Here is a 24,352-nt window from a genome sequence, read left to right on the forward strand (position 1 = left end):
GTACCGAATATCATTCATTAGTATCGCGGTACTATACTAATACTAGTATACCGTACAACCTTACTCTGAACTAGTAGGCTCCTACTCTTTAACACTTTTGAATATAGTCGGAGCACACACACACACACACACACACACACACACACACACACATACACACACACACACACACACAATCAACCTCTGCAAACCTGTGGACTGTGTCCAGATCTGCAATGCCAACTCAGCCCAATTAGAGGCTCCCCTCCCCAGGCATAGAGCGGCAGGGAGGGCCCCTCCCTCCAGGATTTACACAGGTCGCTGTAGTGTTATGACAGCTTCTGACACTGGCCCAGTGCAATTATCAGTGTGTGAGGCAGCGAGACACTTTGGGCTAATGGAGCGGGAGAGGGGTGGATGCAACAAGGTAAATGAGGAAGAGAACTTAAGGAGGAAAAGGCGGCGCCAGGGTGAGGAGTAATGAACGAGCACCGGGCAGACAAATGACCCCGGGCTGCGTTTGTTGCCCAGGAAAAGGATGTGTGAGGATGTCAGGTTACTGTCACGGCTTAGCGGCTTTGTGGTGTCGCTGATGGAAGACAATCTGATTCTCCTCAAGGTGATCCGGTTGATGATAGAGTTTTTTTGTTTGAGATTACAGTCGAACACCGTGGAGGCCCAGGGGTCTATTAAAGTGGCAACTTAAGTTTGTCTTTATTCGTGGGTCAACATCCCCTCAGTGCTGTCCTCACACACCAAGATGCTGTCACTCTGACAGTTGTCTTTCTGAAATCTAAATGTATTGCTCCTGTTTCCTCCCACACTGTATAAAATTACCAAATTACCATTCGAAACAAATATTAGTCGTATAATTAAAATAAGGCAGCGCGGTGGGTTAGGGGTTAGTGTGTCAGGGGTTAGTGTGTCTGCCTCACAATAAAAGTCCTGGGTTCGATCCTGCGCTCGGGATCTTTCTGTGTGGAGTTTGCCTGTTCTCCCCGTGACTGTGTGGGTTCTCTCCGGGTACTCCGGCTTCCTCCCACCTCCAAAGACATGCACCTGGGGATAGGTTGATTGGCAACACTAAATTGGCCCTAGTGCAGGGGTAGGGAACCTATGGCTCTAGAGCCAGATGTGGCTTTTTTGATGACTGCATTTGGCTCTCAGATAAATCTTAGCTGACATTGCTTAACACGATGAGTAATGAATAATTCAGCTGGTAATCACAGTGTTAAAAATAATGTTCAAAATATAAAACATTCTCATGCATTTTAATCCATCCATCCGTTTTCTACCGCACCTGTTCAAGAAGTCGCATTAATGGTAAGAAGTATTTTATTTATTATTGGTTAGCTTCAGAATAACAATGTTATTAACAAGAATAAGACACTTACTATACTCTAAAAATGTTGGTCTTACTTAAAAATGCACACATTTAGTTGTATTCAGTGTTAAAAAATATTATATGGCTCTCACAGCCAAAAAGGTTCCCGACCCCTGCCCTAGTGTGTGAATGTGAGTGTGAATGTTGTCTGTCTATCTGTGTTGGCCCTGTGATGAGGTGGCGACTTGTCCAGGGTGTACACCGCCTTCCGCCCGAATACAGCTGAGATAGGCTCCAGCACCCCCCGCGTCCTCGAACGGGACAAGCGGTAAAAATGGATGGATGGATAATTAGAATAAGGCTATGTCTACAAGAACACGGAGAGTTTCAAAAACACATATTTAGGGTTAAAACAATCTCCATCCACACAAGTGTAGTTTCAAAAGTGTCTATGTCTACACACAAACACATACACCTGCTGTCATGCACATTTTGTCCAATCAGAAGCCTGAAAAAAGCAGCAATATCTGACTTGGTGGCGTTACACCTCCTTTATGTTTATTTTGATCGACTTTAGACGTACAATGACATGTACATTATCTTTAAAACGTTAAAATGTTGCACCTTTCTTATGACACAGAGCAAAAAGTCTTGCTTGTCAAAGTTGTTCCATCAGCTGGAGGTTCCACGGCGATCGTATCCAAAACAGCTGACTGTCATTAGCGCCGGCGGGAGTGTCGCCAATCCCATTTTGATGTGTCTATTTTATTAATGTTGAGTGAAAAGAGCAGCATGTTTACATTCAAACAAACCGTGACGTCACCACAAGTCTACGTTTGTGGCGTGTACATGCACACGCTGAACGGAGAGTTTTGGATCTCTACACTTTGGCCAGCGTTTGCAAAAGTCTGCGTTTTTTAAGACAAAAGTATGCGTCTGCGTGTGGACAAGAGGCCTAAACGCAGAGATAAGTATGCGTTTATTAAGTATCTGTATTCGTTTGTGTACATGGCCTAACACAGATGTTGCCAGGTGTATTGACTGTGATGAGACCAAACCACTTGCATCAATACTTATTAGTCAATTATTACGTTTCAATGCACACAAAATTGCTATGTAACCCCAACATAATATTGTAAATACTGTTAAACGTGTTTGAAACATGTAAATACAGTAGTTCTTGCAATGCTCTGGAAACAGTCTAAAATAGAGATGTCCGATAATATCGAACTGCCGATATTATCGGCCGATAAATGCTTTAAAATGTAATATCGGAAATTATCTGTATCGGTTTCAAAAAGTAAAATTTATGACTTATAATAACAATATCACTCATACTTGGTTAATATTGAAGTTTATATATTAAAATTATAAGAAGGACACGAGGCCTTGATTTTTCTTTACGTAAACTTTTTGCCCTGCACCTCTTTATTTTATTTGTATAAAGTTTTTTTGGAGAGTGCGTGTTTTTCCTGTATTTTGTAATATTCAAGTAAAAGTAAATGGAGTATTTTTGGCGCTTTTTGGATCTTTTTTTATTTTTATTTTTTTTATTGGCTCGGCTGATACCAAACATTTTATTTACGTTTATTTATGAGTTAGAATGCTTTAAAAATAATAAATCCATCTTCAGATCTCCTCATAATGATTGTGAACCCTCCATCCATCCATCCATCTTCTTCCGCTTATCCGAGGTCGGGTCGCGGGGGCAGCAGCCTAAGTAGGGAAGCCGAGACTTCCCTCTCCCCAGCCACTTCGTGCAGCTCCTCCCGGGGGATTCCGAGGCGTTCCCAGGACAGCCGGGAGACATAGTCTTCCCAATGTGTCCTGGGTCTTCCCCGTGGCCTCCTACCGGTCGGACGTGCTCGAAACACCTCCCTAGGGAGGCGTTCGGGTGGCATCCTGACCAGATGCCCGAACCACCTCATCTGGCTCCTCTCGATGTGGAGGAGCAGCGGCTTTACTTTAAGCTCCTCCCGGATGACAGACCTTCTCACCCTATCTCTAAGGGAGAGCCCCGCCACCCGGCGGAGGAAACTCATTTCGGCAGCTTGTACCCGTGATCTTGTCCTTTCGGTCATGACCCAAAGCTCATGACCATAGGTGAGGATGGGAACGTAGATCGACCGGTAAATTGAGAGCTTTGCCTTCCGGCTCAGCTCCTTCTTCACCACAACGGATCGATACAGCGTCCGCATTACTGAAGACGCCGCACCGATCCGCCTGTCGATCTCACGATCCACTCTTCCCTCACTCGTGAACAGGACTCCGAGGTACTTGAACTCCTCCACTCGGGGCAAGATTGATTGATTGTGAACGACAGGCAAAATTCCAAAAAAAAGTGCAGTTCCCCTTTAAACCTGCATGCAATTTCGGTCCAAGTGTGGCAGCTGTGATGGTGACCTGCAGCACGGTGACGCCACTTGTGCCGAGTCAGTTGGCCGCTGTGCTTTGTGGGTCAGTGTAACTTTAGGCCTGTTGTGTTCTTGTGCTATCTGACCCCACAGACGACCACACAAGAGTGCGACTGCAGCTGCTCGACGGAGAGCCCCACTCAGACTACATCAATGCCAACTTTATTGATGTGAGTACACACATCACATCACACACACACACACACACGTTAAGTGTTTGCTTTAATCACACAACTTAATTATTAAAATGTACACAATCCTTTTCGCTCTTGTCCACATTGAGGTGACAAAAAAACTGAATACATTACTGAGCTCAAAGTAATTAGTCGCATTAAACACAAATAATGTAATATAAAAACTGTGCTAAATAAAAACCGATTGCTATGTTTCCGTCTTTTGTTTATTACAGATAATTGGTTCCGGGCCTGAATGTGGTAAACACATTTCCAGGAAGTAGGATTATCAATAAAAAAAACACATATTTTTACAACATAACAAAACTGTCTACGACCTTTTAAATGTGTTTTTTATATAATTAGAGTCACTTAGTAGCCTTGAGTGTGTTCTACTATAGATTAAAGTACTCACTGGCAGCCCGGAGGAACAGGTTTTATCCGGCCCGCAGGATGAGTATAAAGTATAAAAATTAGACACATGTTTTTAATGAAATAAACTGCTGTTCTAAATGTGTCCACTAGATGTCGCAATAGCGATTCTTTGTATCTTTGTAGATGATGCTACATATGTAAAAAAAAAAAATAAACTACATGATGTTAGTGCACCAGTAGAGAAAAATGAGCAAACTACATAAATAGCATCCTGTAATTTGATTTATTTTTTATTTTTTTGTCCTGTCCAGCTTCTCAGGCAAATCATATAGTTGATGTAGATGCCCATATCGGCTGTTCAGATTTACTTTACAAAAGAGAAGTGTAGGATACTTCTCTTGTTGCCTTATTTGTATTTGACTTTATTAAATGTATGTGTATTATCATTCGGTGCAGCCGGGCCGGATAGAAAGAGAAAAAAAGAAGACAGAGGGGGAAATTGTGGGGACAAGAGGGGGATTAGACAGAGAGTCAAAAACAACAACAACAAACACAACAACAACAACAACAATAGGGCAACATCAGCAAATACGACATGTACAAATATGATGCTAAAAGTGATAGCAAATAAGCAGTTAGCGAAAATAATACAGAAATGATAATGAGCATTATTACACTACAAATGGAGCAATACAAATACCAATAGAAATAGCGCTATTGATAATGAACAATACCAATACTTTACCTCTATTATCAACAATACAGTTGTTCAAATGCGACAATACAAATACGTAATGATAACTTGAGATACGAAAGAATGCAGAAAAATGGAGGGAAAGAAAGAGAAGCAACCTACATTAACCTTGTAGATTGTTATAGTAACTATAGGTTAAGCTTTATTAGTGTGCCATGTGTTATAGCCAGTTTACCCTAGGGCAGGGGTCGGCAACCCGCGGCTCCGGAGCCGCATGCGGCTCTTTGATCACTCTGATGCGGCTCAGCAGCTTACTTGCTGAACCCCCCAATTTTCCCGTGAGACTTCCGGATTTCAGTGCCTCTCGCAGAAATCTATCGGGATTAATATTCACCGATTTTCACCCTTAAAGCTATAATAAGGGCGTGCCATGATGGTACAACATTTGACGCCCTCTACAATCTGTATTGTCAGCGTGCCAGCCCAGCCTTTTGTTATATGCATTTTCTGCTAGCACACATAAGTGACAGCAAAGCATACTTGCTCAACAGCCACGCAGGTTACACTGACGGTGGCCATATAAAACAACTTTAACACTCTTACTAATAATGCGCCACACTCTGAACCAAAACCAAACAAGAATGACAAACACATTTCGGGAGAACATCTGCACCTTAACACAACATAAACACAACAGAACAAATACCCATAATCCCATGCAGCCCTGACTCTTCCGGGCTACATTATACACCCCTGCTACCACCAAACCCCGCCCCCACCCCAAGCCTGCTCCCTCACACATCAACCCCCCCACCCCCTTCTGTGCGTCGGTTGAGGTGGGCGGGGTTTGGTAGCGGGGGTGTATAATGTATCCCGGAGGAGTTAGGGCTGCATGGGATTCTGGGTATTTGTCCTGTTGTGTTTATGTTGTGTTACGGTGCAGATGTTCTCCCGAAATGTGTTTGTCATTCTTGTTTGGTGTGGGTTCACAGTGTGGCGCATTATTAGTAAGAGTGTTAAAGTTTTTTTTTATACCACCACCGTCAGTGTAACCTGTGTGGTTGTTGACCAAGTATGCCTTGCTGTCACCTACATGAGCAAGCGAAAGCCCCATACGACATGGGGCTGATCAGGCACGCTGGCTGTAGTGGGCGCTATATGCTATACCGTCGCAGCACGCATGACGCTGACAAGCGCTATTCCTTTAAAAACCTGCGTGCCGCACCAGCATAAAAATTCCATATAAAGGTGTGGGCAGCGTGTCTGAGACCTTAAGGTTAATACATAGCACAAAGCAAAAAAAAAATTTTATATGCAATGTTATTTCTTTTAAAATTTCAAAACTTTTTGCGGCTCCCATTGTTTTCTATAATTTGTGAAACTGGTCAAAATGGCTCTTTGACTGGTAAAGGTTGCCGACCCCTGCCCTAGGGCAACATTGTTAATATATGTTGATGAAACGTGATTGTTTGCATAAGTGTATGTATGCATATGTACTTGTATATGTACATGATATATTTTTTTTTATCTTGATAGATTGAAAATTAACACCATTGAGTTGACTGATGAACATTATCACATAATTTATTCAGAAAATATAAATAACGACGAATAAAGAGAATACTATTAACCGCAACATGTAAGTGTAAAAAAAACCCTAACAATATTATGATTTGTACATTTTCAGAATCAATCAATCAATCAATCAATCTTTATTTATATAGCCCTAAATCACAAGTGTCTCAGAGGGCTGCACAAGCCACAATGACATCCTCGGTACAAAGCCCACATACGGGCAAGGAAAAACTCACCCCAGTGGGACGTCGATGTGAATGACTATGAGAAACCTTGGAGAGGACCGCATATGTGGGTAACCCCCCCCCCTCTAGGGGAGACCGAAAGCAATGGATGTCGAGTGGGTCTGACATAATATTGTGAGAGTCCAGTCCATAGTGGGGCCAGCAGGACACCATCCCGAGCGGAGACGGGTCAGCAGCGTAGAGATGTTCCCAGCCGATGCACAGGCGAGCGGTCCACCCCGGGTCCCGACTCTGGACAGCCAGCACTTCATCCATGGCCACCGGACCTGTGCCCCCCCCCCCCCCCCCCCTCAAGGAAAAGGGGAGCAGAGGAGAAAAGAAAAGAAACGGCAGATCAACTGGTCCAACAGGGGGGCTATTTAAAGGCTAGAGTATACAAATGAGTTTTAAGATGGGACTTAAATGCTTCTATTATCTTATATATCTAGAATGTGCTTGTTCTATTTTTAAACAATCTGAAGTTGTCTTTATTTTGAAGTTATCGTGCCGTGAGCTTACCATTCCGGCCCACTTGGGAGTAGATTTTTCTCCATGTGGCCCCCGATCTAAAATGAATTTGACACCCCTGCTCTAAGCGTCATTACCATGGCAGTCTCCTGGCCAATACAACACGACCACTACCTGGAAATACTTCATCACATCCTGGGTAATTCCTCTAAATTAGAATCAGGCTTCCATGTGCTGAAACCACGAGCGTACGTTGTTCTGCCAACACTTGATTAACTTGACAGCCACAGCTAGGACCATTAGCTGTGTTGTTAGCATTCCATTATGTTATCATTGCGTGTCCCGTGTTGTCATTCCACATCGCTCACGTCAAAGGCTCAGCAATGTGGAGTGGAGCTGATGATGTTGAAAATGAAGTGCATCAACAGAGTTCATCTCCACTTAGCATTGCCCGGACAGCTGCTGATATCTTATAGCAGTATTGTTAGCATGAAGTGGTGCGCTGATACTGTTACGTCTCACATTTTGTCTTTTGATATCGCTCACGCCAAAGTTTCACCTATGCCGAAATGTCTTATTGATAAGGCAGGAGTTCAAGATGACGTGCATCAAAAAGTTGTTCTGCAAAAGTTGGTCAACTTGATCGTTGCTGTGAAGATAGCTCCAAGATTAGCCGCCATGTTGTTGTTAGCATTGTTCACCCTTAACCCGGAAGCAAAAGTCCCGCTTATTAAATATCTTTATCAATCACCACAACAAAATAATAGAACATGTCAATAGTAATACTAATTTATAGTTTATATAGTTTATAGTTTATTATTCTTCGGTCAATCGTCAACAAAATAAACAAACAGCTGTACATTCATAGATTGAAAATGAAAATGTTGCAGACCGACAGGGTTTAGGCTGAAGTTGAACACTTATTGCGCCTAACCATATAAACAATGTCAAGTACAAGATGAACTTCAGAAAATTATGAAATGTCTTTTGTACAACATAGTTCAATTATATACACAGTAAAGGCATGTGAAATATCCTTGTACATTTGTACCAATTTATATACTATATAAAAACAATTATACTTCCATTATTATTTATATCCCACATTTAGTATTTTAATTAACATTGATCATAGTATTAACTACTGTGTTGATTCAAGAGTGATATATTTTTTCAAGACATTGGTCTTAAAGTGTTTTTTAAATGTCTGAATGGAACTGGAACATTTTAAGGAATCATCCAAGCTGTTCCACAGTTGAACCCCCCTGACAGAAACACATCTACTTTTTAAGCTCGTTCTTATCTTAGCTTTCTGGAAGACAGCTGAACCTCTGAGGTCATAGGGATTCTCTCTGGGTTTAAACCTCTCCTGTAGACACCCAGGCAGCATGTGGTTATGAGCTTTGTACGTCACAATAGCAGTTTTAATGTTTTTAATTTAATAAACAGAGCATTGGTATGGTCATGATAATCTGCATAATTTACAATTCTAATCGCTTTCTTTTGAAGTAAGAATATAGAGTTGATGTTTGTTTTGTAGTTGTTACCCCAGATTTCAACACAATAATTAAGATAAGGGAGTACGAAAGAATTATATAACATGTTAAGAGCCTTTTGATTTACGGAGTTTTTGATTTTATGTAACATAGCAATATTTTTTGCCATCTTTGTCTTAAGTATATTTATGTACAGTTTCCAATTTAATTTATCATCTATATAGATTCCCAAAAATGTTACACCCTTTCTATCTCCATATCATCAATTCTTATATGACACTGTATGTTATTTTTCTTATTTCCAAAAATTATATATTTTGTTTTATTTAGGTTGATTGACAGTTTATTGACATCAAACCATTGACCAATTTAACACTCAATTTGGACAAAACATATGTGGAATATGCATTATTATTTGTTTGTTTTTCAATATGCAATGTAGAGAAGCTGCGATATTTGAAATGTGATGTGTCGAGGGACAACTGTAACCTCAAATATATCAAATGAAGAAAAGCCAACACAATATGCAGGACACATTGCTTGAGAAAAATAGAAGTAATGTTATGCATTTGTACAAATTAATTTACTGGAGACGCAATGTGCGATGTGCAACCACTTTATCTGAAACTGTATCGTTTACTTTCAGCTCTCGTCGTTGTCACGTCATGTCATTGCTGGTTTACGAGCAGACGAGCATGTTCGGCAGCGCACAATCACTGAGTACTTACAAACAGACACAGTGTGTAGACAGAAAAGGGAGAACGGACGCATTTTGGCTTTAAAAACTAACAATAAAGATGAAGTTATAACACTGAAACGCCCTCAGGAAGAGGTGCTTTAAGACATGACTAGCTAGCTAGCGACGAACGTCCATTCGCAGTCGGCAGTGTTTTAGCTACTTCTAAATCACTAATCCTCGCCTCCATGGCGACAAATAAAGTACATTTCTTACAAGTATCATCCCTGCAGGACGAGGAATAGCTAAACATGTTTCACCACACACCGTAGCTCACCGGCGTCAAAATGTAAACAAACACCATTGGTGGATCTACACCTGACATCCACTGTAATGATACCAAGTACAGAAACTTATCTAGTCGATACTACTATGATTACGTTGATATTTATTTGGCATCGCAACATGTTTTTGCATTTTTTTAAAGTTTATATTATGTTTATAAACTCAGGAAATATGTCCCTGGACACATGAGGACTTTGAATATGACCAATGTATGATCCTGTAACTACTTGGTATCGGATTGATAACCACATTTGTGGTATCATCCAAAACTAATGTAAAGTATCAAACAACAGAAGAATAAGTCATTATTACATTTTAACAGAAGTGTAGATAGAACATTTTAAAAGAGAAAGTAAGCGATATCAGTTGCTGAATTTCCCCCAGGGATCAATAAAGTACTTTCTATTCTATTATATTCTATTCTATATTAACAGTAAATGAACAAGTAGATTAATAATTCATGTTCTACCACTTGTCCTTAATTTTGACAAAATAATAGAATGATAAATGACACAATATGTTACTGCATATGTCAGCAGCTAAATTAGTTGCTTTTGTTTGTTTACTTACTACTAAAAGACAAGTTGTCTTGAATGTTCACTATTTTATTTAAGGACAAACTTGCAATAAGATACATATGTTTAATGTACCGTAAGATTTTTTGTTAAAATAAAGCCAATAATGCAATTTTTTGTGGTCCCCTTTAGTTGGAAAAGTATCAAAGTACTGAAAAGTATCAAAATAATGTTGGTACCGGTACCGGTACCAAAATATTGGTATCGGGACGACACTACTTTCAGCTAACACTTGTGTTCTGGATAAAAAATATACAGCATATAAGATCCCAACATCCACAACTCGTGATTTTTTTTTTTTTTAAATGCGGTTTGTAATGAAGCTACTTTTAATGAGGAAGGTGACAAGGAAGGATATGAGGAGGAAGTCCGAGACAGAAAACAAACGCGGTCTTGGAAATGAGAAAATTAAAACCCTTACAATACATCCCCCCAGCGATAATAACACAATTCTCTAAGCGTCTTTTTTAATGAAAATGTGAAAGTGATAAACGTTTTCATCTCTGTGAGACTCCACGTCTGGTTGGGAGACGTAAAGATGATGAAGGCCAGCAAGATGATGAGGACGGACGGTCGTTACCCGCGTGGTGGTCACTCCCACATGGCGGGAAAATGAAGAGCCCCGCTATTATTTCATTTGATGTTTATGCATAAAAACAACCTTGACTTATGCTGCTGGGAGGAGTAGGAGGACGAGGAGGAGAGAAAATAATTCAAACAGGAAATAGACAAAGGCACAATGTAGAAAATGATGTTTTAAATAAAAAAACATGACAATTTTCAGTAATGTCATCCATTTTCCAACGCACACCCGATGAGGTACAACAGAAAACAGTTTATTATAGTAGCACCCAAACACCGGTAATAACAAAAGTGCTGGCAACAAAGTACAAAAAACTATAAAAACCACAGACGGAGCTTTGGAAAAATCTAAATTGACGGTTTAAGGCCGGCAATCAAACAAGGGGAAGGAAGCGAAGCAACAAGACAATTCAGGAAAAACGTAGAAGAGATAGAAACAAAACCTTCTTGTAAACGTAGGCAATAAAAAAGACATGCAATACAAAACAAGTAATCAATCACCCAGTGGAGTATTTGTAGATCGCGTCCACCTGCCTTGATGTCCCGCCGACAGCAGTGGTGTCAAACGTACGGCCCGAGGGCCGGATCGGGCCCGCAAACAAGTTTTATCCGGCCCGCTAGATGAGTTTGCTAAGTATAAAAATGAACCTGAAATTTTTGAATGAAAGAAACTGCTGTTCCAAATGTGTCCACTGGATGTCACAATATCAATTGTTTGTATATTTGTAGATGATGCTACATATGAACAAAATAAACCACATGATGTTAGTGCACCAGTCGAGGAAAATGATCAATCTACATAAATAACAGGTTCTGTAACAGCTTCTTCCCTCAGGCTGTAAGACTCTTGAACGCATCATCAATCAATCAATCAATCAATGTTTATTTATATAGCCCTAAATCACAAGTGTCTCAAAGGGCTGCACAAGCCACAACGACATCCTCGGTATAGCCCACATAAGGGCAAGGAAAAACTCATAATTAAATTACCCCCTCAACTCCCCCCAAAATGGATTAACTCGCTGGAATAAAAAAGACAATATAACGTGGACGCATGTGAAAAAGTGCAATATATTTATCTGTACAGTAATCTATTTATTTATTTATATATATGTATTTATTTTATATATATATATATATATGTATATATTATTTATATATATTTATTTATTTATATATGCACCGTATTGCTTTTTTTTATCTTGCACTACCTGCTTATGTAACGAAATTTCGTTCTTATCTGTGCTGTAAAGTTCAAATTTGAATGACAATAAAAAGGAAGTCTAAGTCTAAGTCTAAATAACATACTGTAAATTGAATTTGATATCATTTTTCAATTGAAAATGAACACCATTGAGTTGACTGATGAACATTGTCACATAATTTATTCTGAAAGTATAAATAACGACAAATAAAGATAGAATTCTATTAACCGCAACATGTAAGTGTAAAAACACAACAACAAAATTATGATTTGTACAATTTCAGAATGTGCTTGTTCTGTTTTTAAACAAAGACAATAATCTGAAGTTGTCTTTATTTTTAAGTTATCGTGCCGTGATTTTAACAGTCCGGCCCACTTGGGAGTAGATTTTTCTCCATGTGGCCCCCCATCTAAAATGAGTTTGACACCCCTGGCCTACAGCCATTGGACAAAGCTATACTAAGTGCATAACACAGGAAATGAGTAAAAGCACGACTGAACATGACAATGGGATGTGTTACAGTACGGTATATACACTGGAATAGTATAATATCAAATTAATCATATCATAGCAAAGTATTTTTAGTCCAGAATGTGAAGTACATAGTGGGGACTGCAGGTGACATTCACACCAATGTGGAACTTGTGGAAGGAAGCAGAAGGTGAGACCAATTTATAATGTCTGCTTTTGTTGTCTCTCTCAGGGGTACCACAGACCCAGACATTACATTGCCACACAAGGTAATTAAAGTGTGAGTGTGTGTGTGTGTCTGCGTGTGTGTGTGCGTGCTCAATGTGGGCCTTTTGGGCCGGATGCTATTACCTCAACCTCCTAAATTTAAACCGCCTTATAAAAAAAGCCCCTCGACAAATTTAAGAGGCCATTACCTCGAAGCTACCAACTGCTGTCAGCTATTGATAGTGTGTGTGTGTGTGAAAATGTGTGTGTGTGTGTTTGTGCGTGTGTGTGTAAGTCATGTGCTTTGTGTGCTTAATTTGGGATTTTTTTGTCCTTTCAGGTATATTTTTGCTCTATTTTTTGTGTTGTTAATCAAAATGAGAGTTTTATTTTCCTTTTTTTAATTTTATATTTTATTTCGAATGCTGTCTTTGATCAAAAATACACTAGGAAACATTTTTAGCCCAGTTAAGTACCCCTAAGACACTAAACTCCTCAGGAAGTCAAGAGTGTGTAAAACATTTTTGGATTCAAATATTTGTGGACTTTTTTTTTTTTGCTCTAATCACTTACTTTTCTGTCCGAAGTAAAAATAGAAAACATGTCATATTTTGTTGTAACCCTTTTGAATGCCCTTTTGCACTGATTTTGTCAAGTTTGCATAAAATGAGTTATTGTCCATACAGTAGATGTTACGCAGCTGGGGTAAAAATCAGGCCCAAATATACATAAGATCAGTAATACAACTCATTTGCGTGCATTTTTGTTGTTTCTAATCTCGAGGTTTCATTTTGGAGAGAAATGGTATAATTTGTAAAAAATAAAAAATAAACTGAGAGTTTTTTTCTTTCTGGCACCACTTAACTGGTATTAAATGATGTATGCCCCATGGGGTCCAAATGTGTGTGCTACTTATGCATTCAACACAACAATGTAGAACAACTTTTTAAGTCTGTTTGTGTGTGTTTCTCAGGTCCCATGCAGGAAACTGTGAGGGATTTTTGGAGGATGGTGTGGCAGGAGAACTCAGCCTCTATCGTCATGGTTACCAACCTAGTGGAGGTGGGCAGGGTGAGTCACTAAAATGTTGTTGTTTGGGGTTGTTACAGCACATCAAGTAGCTGTCAAGAAAGATAAATAATAACATCAGTTCAGTTCAGTTTCGGTTTATTTCGAACATGCGTACGATACAATGTAACGCATCACATATTTCCAGTTGTTTCATAGCAGCACGTCTGAAAAGGAGTAGGAAGAAGCTGAGCTTATTTAATCCTACCCCTTTTCATACCATAGCAGTTTTATGCCATTTCCTTGTTCTCTATAACAGAACAGTAAATAAATAAATCATTAATAAATAATATAGCATAGTAAGTAAACAAATATTAAATTTGTGTGTGTGTGTGTGCTCAGGCACCATGGGTTCAATATCCCTCTTCAAATCAAGACTGAAAACACACCTATTCCTGACTGCCTATTCATTGTGATCATCTTTTTTTCTCTATCTTTGTTGTTGTTGTTGTTGTTGTTGTTTTATCCAATTTGATATTATTGTTGTGATTTTGTACGGTGTCCTTGAGTGGCCAGAAAGGCGCCTTATAAATAAAATGTATTATTATTATTATTATTATTATTATTATTATAAATACATGAATAATCTTTATCTCAAAAAGAAAAAAAGTGATTATGTGATTAGATTTTGAAGCAACACTTGTCTTATCATAGCAACGTTACCGTCAAGCTGTTCTGGACTGTACTTTGGAAGTCCAAACTTATAATTAAATAATGCTTAAACTCCTAAATCAGTTACTGTAAAGAGAAGGGCTCGGCAAAATGGCAAAAAAAAATTTTTTATATTGGTTTTATATGTAATTATTTTTTGTTTTTATTCAGTAATTGGTAAGGATAATATTATAATATTGTTTTTAATATTGTTGTGCAGCACTTTGGAAACATTTTGTTGTTTAAATGTGCTATATAAATAAAGTGGATTGGATAGGATTGTCACACCTGCCAGCTTGTCCCATTTCAGTCCTAACATGTCCAAACACGCATTTAACTCTGTGAACAAGTCTTTACCTGTGGTTGTCTCTTTAATTGACTGCATGGCTGCCAGCTACTCCGTGATTTGAAAGTCGGCAGTTATCCCACGTAAGAAGATGAGCAGCTGGGCGGTGTCACGTACATCGCAGCTCTCATCCAAAGCCAGCGAAAAACAGTCAAAGTCTCCGGGCATTATCAGCGCAACAGAGTCCAATAAGCACTCCTTAATAAATTCTCCGTCAGAAAACGCCTTACTTTTTCTGGCGCTTTTGTGAGAAATGACAAAACTTGTCCTGACGGCTGCATTCTGGGGGTGTGAAATTTGGCAAAAAGTCCTTGTTGGGTTTGCAGTTTTACCATCAACGCATCAGCCTCCCTTGCGCGCGCTTCATCAGACAGATTCCGGTATTTATTTATTTGAGTAATACAAATAACGCTTTTCAAAACAAAAGCAGCACCATTGTATTGCACACTCGACATAGATACTTTTTTAAATTTATTTTGTAATTTATGATTGGCCTCACGCGGGCCGGACAGGGACGCACAAAGGGCCGGATGTGGCCCGCGGGCCGTAGAATGCCCAGGTCTGTTCTAACAGGTTTCTTTCTTTCTTTCTTTTTTCGAACGTGAACACACTTACAGCATAATACATCACACAATTATATATAATTTGTCTTTACATCATGTCCGAAAAGGAGTAGGATGAAGCAAAGCTTATTTAATCCTACCCATTTCCCACTTCAGAGCGTTGATAGATATATACATTCATTTACTGACTTATTTTTGGAGCATAATGACATCCGTGAATGATTAATACAGCAGTTGTGTAATATATAAATAAGTCAGTCATGATACACATACTGAGATGAAGAATATCTTATTTTCAATAAGGTTGAAAGTGTCATGACTTGGTCCTGGGGTTTAGTCTTTCTAGAAGGCAACGGAAAGTTGGCTCGGGCGAGACGGCAATGAGAGTACATAATTTATTATTTTACACTAATAAAGGACAAAAAAAGAGTACAAACGAAAAGCGCGCACAATGGCGGAGAACAAACTATGAAACCAAACACTTGCACAAAGGCAAAAACTATGAACAACAAAAAACACTAACTGTGGCAATAAAAAACAAAACTTACTTGGCATGGACAAAAAGGAGCAGCGTGAACGATGGACATGAAAAAAGAGTCAGACATGTGCAGAGCATAAATGTGGGGATGTCACCAGAAAGACAAACTGAAAAACAATGAACTTAAATACTACAGACATGATTAACGAAAACAGGTGCGTGACTCAAAACGTGAAACAGGTGCATGACGTGACAGGTGAAAACTAATGGGTTGCTATGGTGACAAACAAGAGTGCACAATGAGTCCAAACGTGGAACAGGTGAAACTAATGGGTAATCATGGAAACAAGACAAGGGAGTGAAAAGCCAGAAACTAAAAAGTCCAATAACTAAACAAAACATGACTAAGACAAAACATGATTACACAGACATGACAGAAAGTGTTTCTCATAATTGTTCTTCTTTGTACTTCGTAGGCACTATTAATTTGAACAACCTCTTGAACTGGATAATATTAGTACAATGTTTAACTTCTTTACTTAATCCATTCCATCATGTAATTCCACATACTGATATGCTAAAGGTTCTAAGTGTTGTACGTGCATACACATGTTTTAAATTAGATTTTCCTCTAAGGTTATATTTCTCCTCTTTAGTTGAGAAGAATTGTTGTGCATTCTTGGGTAGCAGGTTACAGTTTGCTTATTAAATAAGCATTTGCTTATTTTTTTGACCGGGCATGAGGCCAACATCTAATTTTTAATTTCACTTTTTACTTTCACTTTCCTTTTGTGTGGCGCGCTGCTACCAGAAAGCGCTGCTTCAAACTTGCGGGTACATAATAGAGGTTAAAGTTAAGTTAAGTTAACTTTAAAGAACAGTCCCCACACCCCCGCTTGGTGTAGTGACCCGTGACTACGTATTACTTGCACGTTATTACAGTCCTTCCTTGTCTTTTTTTACACTTTCATGAGATTTTGTTTGTCACCAGAAAAAGCCAAAACAAGGACTGAGGACCACCTGTATTTCCACATTCCTCAACTGATTCAAAATATTCCACTTTTTTCCCAAAATTCCACATAATTCAATTTATTTCAGTCACGCAATTTCTCTCACTATGTACAGAAACGATAACAAAAATGAGAACCAAGGGATGCTTTAGGATGCACCTGACTGAAACTAAATGTGATTTGTCGTCAGGTTGTTGGTGTCCGTGGAAACGCGGCTGTCATGATCATGTTGTTGTTCCTCATTTCCACGTCCTCACCCCGTTTGTGCAGGTGAAGTGTGTGCGCTACTGGCCCGATGAGACCGAGCTTTACGGCGACATCAAGGTCACCTTGGTGGAGACGGAGCCGCTGGCCGAATACGTCATTCGAACCTTCACCGTCCAAAAGGTAAGGCATCGTAAAGATATCTTTTTTGCGAGACACAAGCTGGAGTTGGACTTGTTTTCATGTTGGTCGTGCTTAGCAACGAGGAGCTAACAACAAGCTAGCGGTTACCGTATTTCCGGGACCATAGGGCGCACCGGATTATAAGACGCACTGCCGATGAATGGTCTATTTTTTTTATCTTTTTTCATATATTAGGCGCACGGGATTATAAGGCGCATCAAAAGAGTCATATTCTTTTTTTTTTCTAAATGGAAAACCTTTCCTTGTGGTCTACATAACATGTAATGGTGGTTCTTTGGTCAAAATGTTGCAGAGATTATTTTTAACAGATCATCTTCAAGCCGCTTTCTGACAGTCGCTTCAGCATGCGCCGTTTTGTGAGCGGTCTTATTTACGTGGCTCACCTTCGGCAGCGTCTTCTCCCCGTCATCTTTGTTGTAGCGGTGTAGCGTGCAAGGACGGGGGTGGAAGAAGTGTCAAAAGATGGAGCTAACTGTTTTGATGACATTCAGACTTTACTCAAATCAATAACGGAGCAGCATCTCCTCATTCGGAAACAACAACACCGGAAATGTGTCCCGGGAAAAAACGTCTGACCGAAACTCTCTAATAACTAAAGTTCCTTGGGTGAATAAATAAACTCACTACACCGGTATGTTTTAGCGCTTTCATGGCGAGTTTACTGACAGATATAAGTAAGAACTTCACACTACTTTTTATTAGAAATGGCAACAGCAGAGGATGAATGTCCCATAACAAGAAGATAGAGAAAAAGAAGAAGCTTATTGACTACAGTGTTGGCGCAGACGCGCGCAATTTTTCAGGATTTATGCAGATCCCAAATACAGATCAGCAGGTACCAGAAAGTAAGCAAAGTTGCTTTTGCATAATATTGCGAAACAAAACGCCAGATAATATGTCTTACCTTATACACACGCCGTAATAATACTCTTATGTTAAAGCCTTCAAGTGGTGCGGCTTCATAGCTTACCAAAGTTGTACTAAAACATTTTGATAGATTTTTAAGTGCGGTGTGTAATGTTCTATATTTTCAATGGAGCATTTAAAATGTTGGTGTTGTTTACTTGAGACATATTGCAGTCTATACCGCCCCATATTGGGGCGGTATAGCTCGGTTGGTAGAGCGGCCGTGCCAGCAACTTGAGGGTTGCAGGTTCGATCCCCGCTTCCGCCATCCTAGTTATTGCCGTTGTGTCCTTGGGCAAGACACTTTACCCACCTTCTCCCAGTGCCACCCACACTGGTTTAAATGTAACTTAGATATTGGGTTTCACTATGTAAAGCGCTTTGAGTCACGAGAGAAAAGCGCTATATAAATGTAATTCACTTCACTATATGTATCTCTTGTGTGTGAGACTGTCATCATATTGCAGTCTACACGTATCTCTTATGTATGACTGCCATCTACTGGTCACACTTATCATCACACCATGTACCAAATAAAATAGCTTCAAGGTGGGTAAGCTCAACCAAACTTATTCCTTACATTAGGCGCAACGGGTTATAAGGCGCACTGTCGAGTAAATAAAATAAATACAATGATTTTGAGTCCGCCTTATAGTCTGGAAAATACGGTAGTCTGTTTCCAGTGTTATTACTTCTGGTGTCAGTCATCCTCTTGCTTATCCTCCCTAAGATGCCGCCATGACAACTGCTGGCTGCCGAAATGCGAAGGCGGCGTTCGTTGCAGACTAAGTCAAAATCAACACAGTGTGTTTTTCAGGAAAAGTGTTAGAAGAACTCCAGCTCGTTACTTTGCTCACTTTCCCTCCCACACTTGCCGTGTCACGTCGCTCTCCCGTCCTCCTCGCCGCTTGCCTCCATCCTGTGTTCGCTTTTCCTCCTTAGGCACGCCAAAGCAGCTTACGGAGACATGTCTCAAAGTCCACGCTGTCAGCTCGTTTAGCGCGCCATTAATCCCTATCACCTCTCTGTGTGTGTGTGTGTGTGTGTGTGTGTGCGTGCGTGCGTGCGTGCGTGCGTGCGTGCGTGCGTGCGTGCGTGTGTGTGTGAGTGTGTGAGAGTGTGTGCACGTGCGCATGCCAATAATATTTGAAAGGAAAAGCGGATTTGAAACTCCAGTGAATTTTCTTCTTTGTGTATGTGTGTGCGTGTATGTGTGTGTGCGTGTGTGTGTGCGCGTGAGTGTGTGTAAGTGTGCGCGCGCGTGTGTGCGAAATAAAAAACTGAGTTGCACAACAAAAATAAGCTAATGTGCAGGTTCGTCACCCCGTTAAGTAGTTTTAATTGCACGGAACGTGGCGAACATGATCTTAATGAAAAGGTTTATTAAAAGCAAATCCTAGGAGATTAAGGGAGCAGGAGAATGTGGCAGAGTGAGACGCTAAGAGGGAGAACATCTTTGCAAATGAGCCGTCAGCTTGTGAGAAGGTCAAAAGACATGCTTGATTTTACTGCCTGTGTGTGTGTGTGTGTGTGTGTGTGTGTGTGTGTGTGTGTGTGTGAGTGTGTGAGTGTGTGTGTGTGTGTGTGTGTGTGTGTGTGTGTGTGTGTGTGTGTGTGTGTGTGTGTGTGTGTGTGTGTCTCATATTCAAATGATTCAAAGAGAAGCAGTTTATAAAAAGGTGTTTTATTTAAAAAAATACATTGCAAAACGAAGCATGTCATTTTTCAATATTTTTTTTTTTGTAAAGGACATTTTTATTTTGTTTTAATTCCTCGATTCCTCTGAGTCTTTCTGTGTGGAGTTTGCATGTTCTCCCCGTGACTGCGTGGGTTCCCTCCGGGTACTCCGGCTTCTTCCCACCTCCAAAGACATGCACCTGGGGATAGGTTGATTGGCAACACTAAATTGGCCCTAGTGTGTAAATGTTGTCTGTCTATCTGTGTTGGCCCTGCCTTCTGCCTGGGATAGGCTCCAGGCCCCCCACAAGCGGTAGAAAATTGATGGATGGATGGCCAAAGTGCATTAGTATTAGTTCCCCATTTCTACTTAACAACGGCGGCACACTGTTTCCGTCATATATATAGTCTTATAACTTGAAAGTATGAATGTCAGGATAAAGAGTATAGTGATAAACAATGGTAAAACTTTCCCAATGACTATTACCATGTTAAATTAAAATTATTGTAAAACGGTGATTGATAATACTTTGATAAACTCATGGACCGGCGACACTGCTCCCTTAAATAAGGGAAAAGCAAGCAAGCTGGCAGCTCAGTCACCGAATTTTACATTAAAATTTACAGTGGTTTGTAAATCGAAAAACAGTACTGCTTGTTGTTTTTGCGGGAAAATTCTGCCATTCGGCCAGTCTTATACTGTAAAATCTACTGACGTTTCATTACTTGAGTATCAATCAAAGCAATCAATCAAAGTTTATTTATATAGTCCTTAATCAAAAGTGTCTCAAAGGGCTGCACAAGCCCCCAAGATCCCACATCAGGGCAAGAAAAAACTCAACCCAATGGGATGCAATGAGAAACCTTGGAGGGGACCGCAGATGTGGGGACCCCCCGCGCCCTGGGCGACCGGTGTAATGGACGTCGAGTGGATCTAGTTAATAGTGTGCGAGTCCAGTTCATAGTGGGTCCAGCTGGGGATCATCGTGAGGGGAGACAAGTCAGCATCACAGAGACGTCCCCAACTGATGCACAGATGAGTGGTCCACCCGGGGTCGTGACTTTGAACAGCTAGCTAGCGCATCATCTGTGGTCACCTATTAACCTCTCCACGCAGGAGAGGGGGACAGAGCAGAAAAGAGACGGCAGATCAACTGATCTAAAAGGGAAGTCTATTTAAAGGCCAGAGTATACAACTTAGTTTTAAGATGGGACCTAAATGCTTCTACTGAAAGTAAAAGTCAGAAAGTACCTGTATTGTACTTAAAGGCCTACTGAAACCCACTACTACCGACCACGCAGTCTGATAGTTTATATATCAATGATGAAATCTTAACATTGCAACACATGCCAATACGGCCGGGTTAGCTTACTAAAGTGCAATTTTAAATTTCGCGCGAAATATCCTGCTGAAAACGTCTCGGTATGATGACGCCTGCGCGTGACGTCACGGATTGTGGAGGACATTTTGGGACAGTATGGTGGCCAGCTATTAAGTCGTCTGTTTTCATCGCAAAATTCCACAGTATTCTGGACATCTGTGTTGGTGAATCTTTTGCAATTTGTTCAATGAACAATGGAGACAGCAAAGAAGAAAGCTGTAGGTGGGAAGCGGTGTATTGCGGCTGACTGCAGCAACACAAACACAACCGGTGTTTCATTGTTTACATTCCCGAAAGATGACAGTCAAGCTTTACCATTGGCCTGTGGAGAACTGGGGCAACAAAGACTCTTACCAGGAGGACTTTGAGTTGGATACGCAGACATGGTACCGTGAGTACGCATGCAGCTGCGGCTTCCAAACATTTGATCGCTCGCCCGTACGTGCGTGCCGCTATGTGCATGTCACGTACGTAACTTTGGGAACTTTGGGGAAATATATGTGCTGTATTAACTTTGGGGATGTGAACGTTACTTTGGCGGGTTATATGGACGGGAGGGGGGAGGTGTTTGTTATGCGGGATTAATTTGTGGCATATTAAATATAAGCCTGGTTGTGTTGTGGCTAATAGAGTATATATATGTCTTGTGTTTATTTACTGTTTTAGTCATTCCCAGCTGAATATCAGGTCCCACCCGCCTCTCACAGCATCTTCCCTATCTGAATCGCTCCCACTGCCCTCTAGTCCTTCACTCTCACTTTCCTCATCCACAAATCTTTCATCCTCGCTCAAATTAATGGGGAAATCGTCGCTTTCTCGGTCCGAATTGCTCTGGCTGCTGGTGGCCATGATTGTAAACAATGTGCAGATGTGAGGAGCTCCACAACCTGTGACGTCACACGCATACCGTCTGCTACTTCCGGTACAGGCAAGGCTTTTTTATCAGCAACCAAAAGTTGCGAACTTTATCGTCGATGTTCTCTACTAAATCCTTTCAGCAGAAATATGGCAATATCGCGAAATGATCAAGTATGACATAGAATGGACCTGCTATCCCCCTTTAAATAAGAACATCGCATTTCAGTAGGCCTTTAAGTGTCAAAAGTAGAAGTATTTAAACAAAATGTGTAACATCACTTGGGATGCACCAATCCACCTTTGCCATTAGTATAGCATAGGTTAGTACAAAGTAAGAAAAGGAAGTGATGAATAAAAACATACTGTAGCACAAATGTTGGGAACTAGTTTGATGAGATATGGACAAGGTGGGACTGCATGACATTATATTTCATATTTGCAAAGACAAGGGTGGCCAGCTGAGTCAAATATTCTCATGATGTAAAATTTTTTGATCTTAAAATCTTAAAAGCCTGCTCAGTGGCCTTGTGGTTAGAGTGTCCGCCCTGAGATCGGTAGGTCGTGAGTTAAAACCCCGGCCGAGTCATACCAAAGACTATAAAAATGGAACTGATTACCTCCCTGCTTGGCGCTCAGCATCAAGGACTGGAGTTGGGGGTAAAATCCTCAAAATGATTCCCGAGCGCAGCCACCGCTGCAGCGGACTGCTCCCCTCACCTCCCAGGGAGTGGAACAAGAGGGTGGGTTAAATGCAGAGGGTAATTTCACCACACCTAGCGTGTGTGTGACTATCAGTGGTACTTTAACTTTTTAAATTTAACTTTAAAATTGGTCAAGCGGCACAATTGCCAGCCTTCCGCATAGCTCAGACCTACTTTCTGTTCTTGTCTACGGCACTATGTCCTCTGTGTAATGTACTTTATAAACATTTAGCAACACACAGGCGTGCTGCACATGCATTTATACATTTATTTGATCTGTATTTATCCAGGATAAGACAATTAAGAACATATTTTCATTTGCAATGCTGACCGAGCAAAGAGGCAGCATTCACATGTTAGAGATGTTGAAGTGTGATGATAATCTCACATCGTTTCTCATTTACCAATTAAAATTAGTGCTGTAGATCGCTCAGAATAGTTCAAGAATGCTGTTGACGTGTGGGGGTTATTGTGTTACAATATAAATGAATGCTTGAGATGGACAAACACTTTTCAAGCGTAAAACGTACACAGAGAATGTCTGCAAGTTGTGGACGACAGAGCAGACTGCGGACAATTAGGAGGCCTTTGGTGGTGTTTCTTTCTGTAACTATAGAGACGTATTACTATTATTAGTTAAATTTGTTATCATAATCCTCACGGTTATCACCTTATCCATCCAGTTCAGCCCAGGACGGGGTTCGGAGTGGCTGCCATTCGTGCAAATGACCTCGTTCTTACCTGAAGTGAGAGGACAATAATCTCTTCTTTTAGGACCTGCTCAGTCTGCAAGTAGAATCAATCCTAGTGAATTATTGAGGAGGAGGCGAGCGCCGGTGTAGATCCACTGGGATCCACGGAAAAGATCACTTCCTCTTGGAACTGCTGTCTAAAAGAGGGGGAATATATCAGGGAGATGCAGCAGATCCACTGTATTGAAATTATAAATACATCAAATTCCAAAAATCACTGTAATGCAGGTTCCAGGAATGTAATCATGTTTGGCGGATAAACATTAGAACGTCTCCTCATTGGATAGCAGTAGTGTTGTCCCGATACTAATATTTTGGTACGGGTACCAAAACTATTTTGATACTTTTCGGTACTTTTCTATACTTTTTCAAATAAAGGGGACCACAAAAAATTGCATTATTGGCTTTATTGTAACAAAAAATCTTAGGGTACATTAAACATGTTTCTTATTGCAAGTGTGTCCTTAAATAAAATAGTGAACATACAAGACAACTTGTCTTTTATTAGTAAGTAAGCAAACAAAAGCTTCCAATAGTCTGCTGACATATGCAGTAACATATTGTGTCATTTATCATTCTATTATTTTGTCAACATTATTAAGGACAAGTGGTAGAAAATGAATTATTCATCTACTTGTTCATTAACTGTCAATATCTGCTTACTTTCTCTTTTAACATGTTCTATCTACACTTCTGTTAAAATGTAATAATTGTTTATTCTTCTGTTGTTTGGATTCGTTTTGGATGATACCACAAATTTGGGTATCAG

At 40.3% G+C, this 24,352-nt stretch overlaps 1 protein-coding gene across 9 annotated transcripts in view; it reads left to right on the plus strand.

The window, feature by feature from the left end:
• Positions 1-24,352, plus strand: part of ptprt (protein tyrosine phosphatase receptor type T) — a 555,785-nt gene that overhangs the window by 480,002 nt on the left and 51,431 nt on the right. For all 9 annotated transcript variants that reach the window (XM_061932272.1, XM_061932263.1, XM_061932264.1 and 6 more), the window contains 4 exons: positions 3,811-3,887; positions 12,809-12,845; positions 13,757-13,854; positions 17,170-17,286. In XM_061932272.1, coding sequence (XP_061788256.1) covers positions 3,811-3,887; positions 12,809-12,845; positions 13,757-13,854; positions 17,170-17,286 — 329 coding nt within the window. The remainder of the gene's footprint in view (positions 1-3,810; positions 3,888-12,808; positions 12,846-13,756; positions 13,855-17,169; positions 17,287-24,352) is intronic.

The sequence above is a fragment of the Nerophis lumbriciformis genome, linkage group LG38 (genome assembly GCF_033978685.3).
Source record: "Nerophis lumbriciformis linkage group LG38, RoL_Nlum_v2.1, whole genome shotgun sequence".
Lineage (NCBI taxonomy): Eukaryota > Metazoa > Chordata > Actinopteri > Syngnathiformes > Syngnathidae > Nerophis > Nerophis lumbriciformis.